At 50.2% G+C, this 5,000-nt stretch overlaps 1 protein-coding gene across 1 annotated transcript in view; it reads left to right on the forward strand.

The window, feature by feature from the left end:
* The window catches only part of LOC130161642 (uncharacterized), an 8,951-nt gene extending 5,506 nt beyond the window's left edge, over window positions 1-3,445 (forward strand). Inside the window, exons 3-4 of the mRNA XM_056365050.1 lie at window positions 1,350-1,454; window positions 1,662-3,445. Of these exons, the coding sequence (XP_056221025.1) occupies window positions 1,350-1,454; window positions 1,662-1,939 (383 nt within the window). The 3' untranslated portion in view covers window positions 1,940-3,445. The remainder of the gene's footprint in view (window positions 1-1,349; window positions 1,455-1,661) is intronic.
* The last annotated feature ends 1,555 nt before the right edge of the window (window positions 3,446-5,000 follow it).

Below are 5,000 nucleotides of genomic sequence, written 5' to 3' on the forward strand. Positions count from 1 at the left end.
CCCTCAGGTTCTCTTCTCTCCCTCTCTACAGATGGCCTGGGTTGGGCCAGGCTAGCCAGTGTGTGTGTGTGTGTGTGTGTGTGTGTGTGTGTGTGTGTGTGTGTGTGTTGCTGCGGGTGGTAAATCCCAATTCTCTGCAGTTTGGGGGTGGCTGGGCAGGTGGATGGGTGGGGGTCTTCCTGGTTTTGGCTGAGGCTGTATGTGTGGTGTGTGTGTGTGTGTGTGTGTGTGTGTGTGTGTGTGTGTGTGTGTGTGTGTCTCCTGGGTGGAGTGGTCCAGGCCGAGCAGAGTGGAGGATGATGTGAGAGGGAAACAGAGAAGAAGAAGCAGGAAAAAAAAAAAACCCTGTGGATTATCATTTAATGTTCTTCTTCTTCATTTGACTCTTGCTCTTCTTCTTCTTCTTCTTCTCTCTCTCCACACCTCCACCCTGCTCAGGCCCGTTGATCAGTTTGTTCGTCAGCTTCAGCTCCTCTGCAGAGTTTCAATTTTTCATCCCTACGAATGAGTCTGTGTTTCTGTTTCTTCTTTTAAAATGTAAAACAAATTAATTTAAATTCATCATGATCCTGTCGTTCTGCAAAACTAACACACACACACACACACACACACACACACACACACACACACACACACTGCTCCTTTAACCAAAGCATCTGCAGAGTGATTGTAAATATTGATTGGAGACAATAAATCAATGGGATGATTTTGATGGGCTGAGCTGGAGCGTGCTCTTTGTATTCAGCCGGCTGCTTCAATTAGAATAGAATGGAATAAATTTGCTTGAACTTTTCATCCATAATTCATGGCCTCGCTCCAGCGTTTAGACTCGTCCCTTTAATTTGGAAATAAAGAAGAGGGGAAGTCATAATATTGATTAGTAAATTAACATTTAGGAATTTATTTAAAGGGAATTGTGTCTGTGTGAATTTTAAATTTGACTGGATGTATATTTTGCAGCGATCGGCCTGGGGAGCCGCAGCCCCCCCCCCCCCCCCCCCCCCCCCCCCGACCCGCCCGACCCCTCGTGTGCTGCTGCAAAAAGCAGCACTATTTTTATATAATCAAACAAATTAGTTCTCTGCATGTGCTGCCCCCCCTCCCCCCTCCCTCCTGTGGTATAATCCATGTGTTGATTTCTCTCCTTGTGCTGCGGGGTGGGGAGGGAGGGGGGAGGGAGGGGGGAGGGAGGGAGGTGGTAATGGAGTGTACGGGACTATTGTCACACCGCGGCAGCTCCCAGCCTGACCTCCCTAACCCAGCATCTCCCCTGTGTGTGCACCCCCCCCTTCATACACCCATCCCCCCCCCCCCCCCCCACCCACCCACCCACCCACCCCCTTTTCCAGATCTCATTACACCCAGATCGGGCCGAGCAGCAGCAGGGAGGTGGATGTCGGCGACGGACGCGGACCTCCAGGAGACGGGGGCGGCGCCGCCAGGCCCTGGCCCAGGTAAGAGGCTCACAGTGGGGGGGGGGGTTCGGGCTGCACCACACACCCCTCCCCCCCCCCCCCCCGTCACTTCCAGAGTTTTGTGTAGAACCAGGAGAGAGTGGATGACGCTAACCTCAGCTTTTACACCACATTCTGTTCTTGTTCTTTTCTGTTTCTCCACGCCACATACGCCGCCGCTCGGATTGAACGTGTTCTCCTTTGCAGAGGAGCCATTGATGGAGCGTCGCCTCACGCTGCAGCGAGGCGTCTTCAATCAATGCCACTGCCCCCCCCTCTCTATCTGTGTGTGTGTGTGTCTGCCACTGGAGCCTGAAGGGAGGCTGCTGATGGTGGCGGCGATGGCCACGGTGGTGATGTTGGTGGCGATGATGATGGTGATGGTGATGATGATGATGCGATGGCAGTGGCGCTGCTCACGTGATTTCTGGCTTAGCCGCCCCCGCCCCTCCCCCCTGTGTTTACTGAAAGACTCTCTTCGGTGACGGGTATTCTTGGGTGGATAATACGGATCACGTTGTTATTGCTTAAGAATACGCGTAGTCGAGGAGAGTCCTCTCTTCGCCCAACATCAGCAACACCCCCCGGCCCCCGACACCCACCCACCTCACCTCACCTCACCCCGACTACCCACCCACCCCCGGAGGACTGTCAGGTTGGATGGAGCCACACCTCCACCCTTCCAAAAAGAGAACCCGTCTCTTCTTTGATCTGCACTGCGATGTATCTGATTATTTTCCTGCCCACTTCCTGTCTGTCGAGCCACGGTCTGAGGTCCAGAGCGTCCTCACGTCTGTCCCGCTGTGCGTCTGTCAGTCTGTCTCTGTCTCCATGGCGTTGGACAGTGTTTCTGTGTGTGTGTGTGTGTGTGTGTCTGGACTGGCTCATTGTCTCTTATGTAACTGCTCTGTTCCTCACACCAACACGTACGTTTACATCACCAGGGTCACGTCTAATTATTGATCTGGAGATACACGCCGTCAATACTGACTTAAACCCTTTAACATGCTGCGGCCTGGACGTGTGCTGGGGGGGGGGGGCGCTATAACACTATTTTAAAGCTTGCAATGTAAACCACAAACCAGAGCGTAGACGCAGCCTCAGAAACAACAATGCGTGAGCAGGATTTGAAGCTGCTGCACGGCCCCAGGATAATAAAGAGCAAGTGGCCCCCGTTAAAACCCTCGTGCTGCCCCCACTGGCCCCCAGGTTCTCCGGGTGGAGCTGCGATTACACACAAATAATTTAGGAACATGCAACAACTGAAATATGAAAGTCTCGAAGCTGAATCAGGATCAGGATCAGGACCCTCATCAGGTCAGGTGATCCCGCTCTAACATGGCGCCTGGTCTGTTTGAGGGTGAAGCTCTGAGGCCTCACACCAGACACCTGCAGGATGGAAAACATTTTGTCCTTTTGTAAAATCTGGTAAAAGATTATTTTGACTAATTTTGCTGCAAATTCATTTGATTAATTTCCTCGATTATTTATAAATGAATTTATCATTTTTCTACAGAAGAAAATTCATTTCATTTGACCAGCAGCTGAAACCACAGAGATATTCAGCCCGACAGTAACTGTTCTTTTTACTATCAAATAATCTGCTAATTATTCTCTTAATTAGCCAATTAGTGGACTGGTGTTCAGTCCAATGAGATGTGAATATTTCCAGTTTACAAACTGGGGCCACAGAACCTTTGTGTTATTTGTGCTGAATTAATGATTTAAATGAGTAATTGATTTACTGATTAATTTTCTTTCAGTAAAAAAAAAAAAAAAAAAAAGATTAATTGACTAATTAATCTTGACTGTAATCAAAGCGTTCTTGAACAGGAAGCATTTGATTTTTTTGGTGTTTTATTTTTGGGCCTGAAAATCAGATACAGGCCGTTCAGTTAAATCTGACTGGGACAGTTGTGGTCCTGCAGGGTCCTGCAGAGTCCTGCAGGGTCCTGCAGAGTCCTGCAGAGTCCTGCAGAGACCTTCAAGGTCCTGCAGGGTCCTGCAGAGACCTGCAGGGTCCTGCAGAGTCCTGCAGGGTCCTGCAGGGTCCTGCAGGGTCCTGCAGAGTCCTGCAGAGACCTTCAAGGTCCTGCAGGGTCCTGCAGGGTCCTGCAGGGTCCTGCAGAGACCTGGTGGTGGTCTCAGATCTGATGAGGAGGAAACACTGATCCATGTGACATGTTGGAGCGGGCCTGCAGCAGCTGATGAGCTCAGCAGACAGAGCTGAGCTGCGGTCACAGAGTGGAACCTCCTCTTATTCAAGCTCATGTAGAGCCTTTTATTACGAGGCCGAGCCCCCCCCCCCCCCGTACGCTCCTTTTTTATGCTAATGGCTGCTCAAATGACATTTATCGCAGTGAGGTTTACGCCATGTGTAAGTCTGCTGCTGCCGCCGAGCCTCACACACACGCACACACACACACACACACACACACACACACACACACACACACACACGGCTGAGAAAACAAAATGTCCACCACCAGCGGCCGACAGCTCAATTTATGCATTGAGCAAAGAGGCGTCTAGATAAACAATTACCCCTGGCTCAAATGGTCTATAACCAGCTTTTCCCCGTGTTGCCGACCGGGCGACGCACCATGAATATGGATTCCCCCTCCATGTCTGATGGCACATTCTGAACCTTAACACCCATGTAAAATCCATTTAAACACCTAATAGGATCAACTTGACTCTTACAGCCATGTCCTCACACATGTCACTTCCCATGATCATTCGCCGCAGATTTCCTCACAGCGCCCGAGCAGCTCCAATCATCTCTCCACAGCCGCCCTGCAGCGGCACCGGAATATCAAAGCAGCCCGTCCCTCCCGTGCAGAAGGAAGAGCATTTTAAAGTTGGACAAAGAGTCGCTCATGATCCTAATTACAGAAATCATCCTGGTCATAATCATCTCTGATAATTCAAATAACGCAATTACATGTTTAACACCGGCTCAGCTGATAATTACTGTTCCTCTTCTGGTGGAAACAAACACAGAGACGTGTTACAGTGAGCGGAGGAGGACGTAAAATACAGCGTTTTCAACACACGCACGCACACACACACACACACACACGTTTCCACCCCTGTGTTTGCGTGTTGATTGTTACAGAAGGTGTGGGACGTCGCTGTTGGTTTCCTGTGTGTGTGTGTGTGTGTGTGTGTGTGTTGCTTGTTGTTGTCGCTGCTGCTGCTGCAGGGCTGTGTGACATCACTGCTGTCACGTGATCCCATCATTGTGCATCATGTGAACACGTTATACTCACCTCCACTGCTCCACTGTCAGCCTGCACTTCCTCATCTACACTCCTGCATTAATGACACATTAATAACTGAACAAAGCTTCATCCTGACGAACACACCCGTCACTTTCTGATTGGTCGTGGACACAGCGACCAACACACACGTGCGAACAGGCCTGTCAGTGATGTAGATGTGTCGGTGTCAGTGTGTGTCTCTGCTGCTGAAGCGTCTTCTGTGATGGACCAAGTGTTGGATGGTTTCATGAATGAAGCATCGTGTCCTCTGACTGTTGAACAG

This window comes from Seriola aureovittata, chromosome 20 (genome assembly GCF_021018895.1).
Source record: "Seriola aureovittata isolate HTS-2021-v1 ecotype China chromosome 20, ASM2101889v1, whole genome shotgun sequence".
Taxonomy (NCBI): Eukaryota; Metazoa; Chordata; class Actinopteri; order Carangiformes; family Carangidae; genus Seriola; species Seriola aureovittata.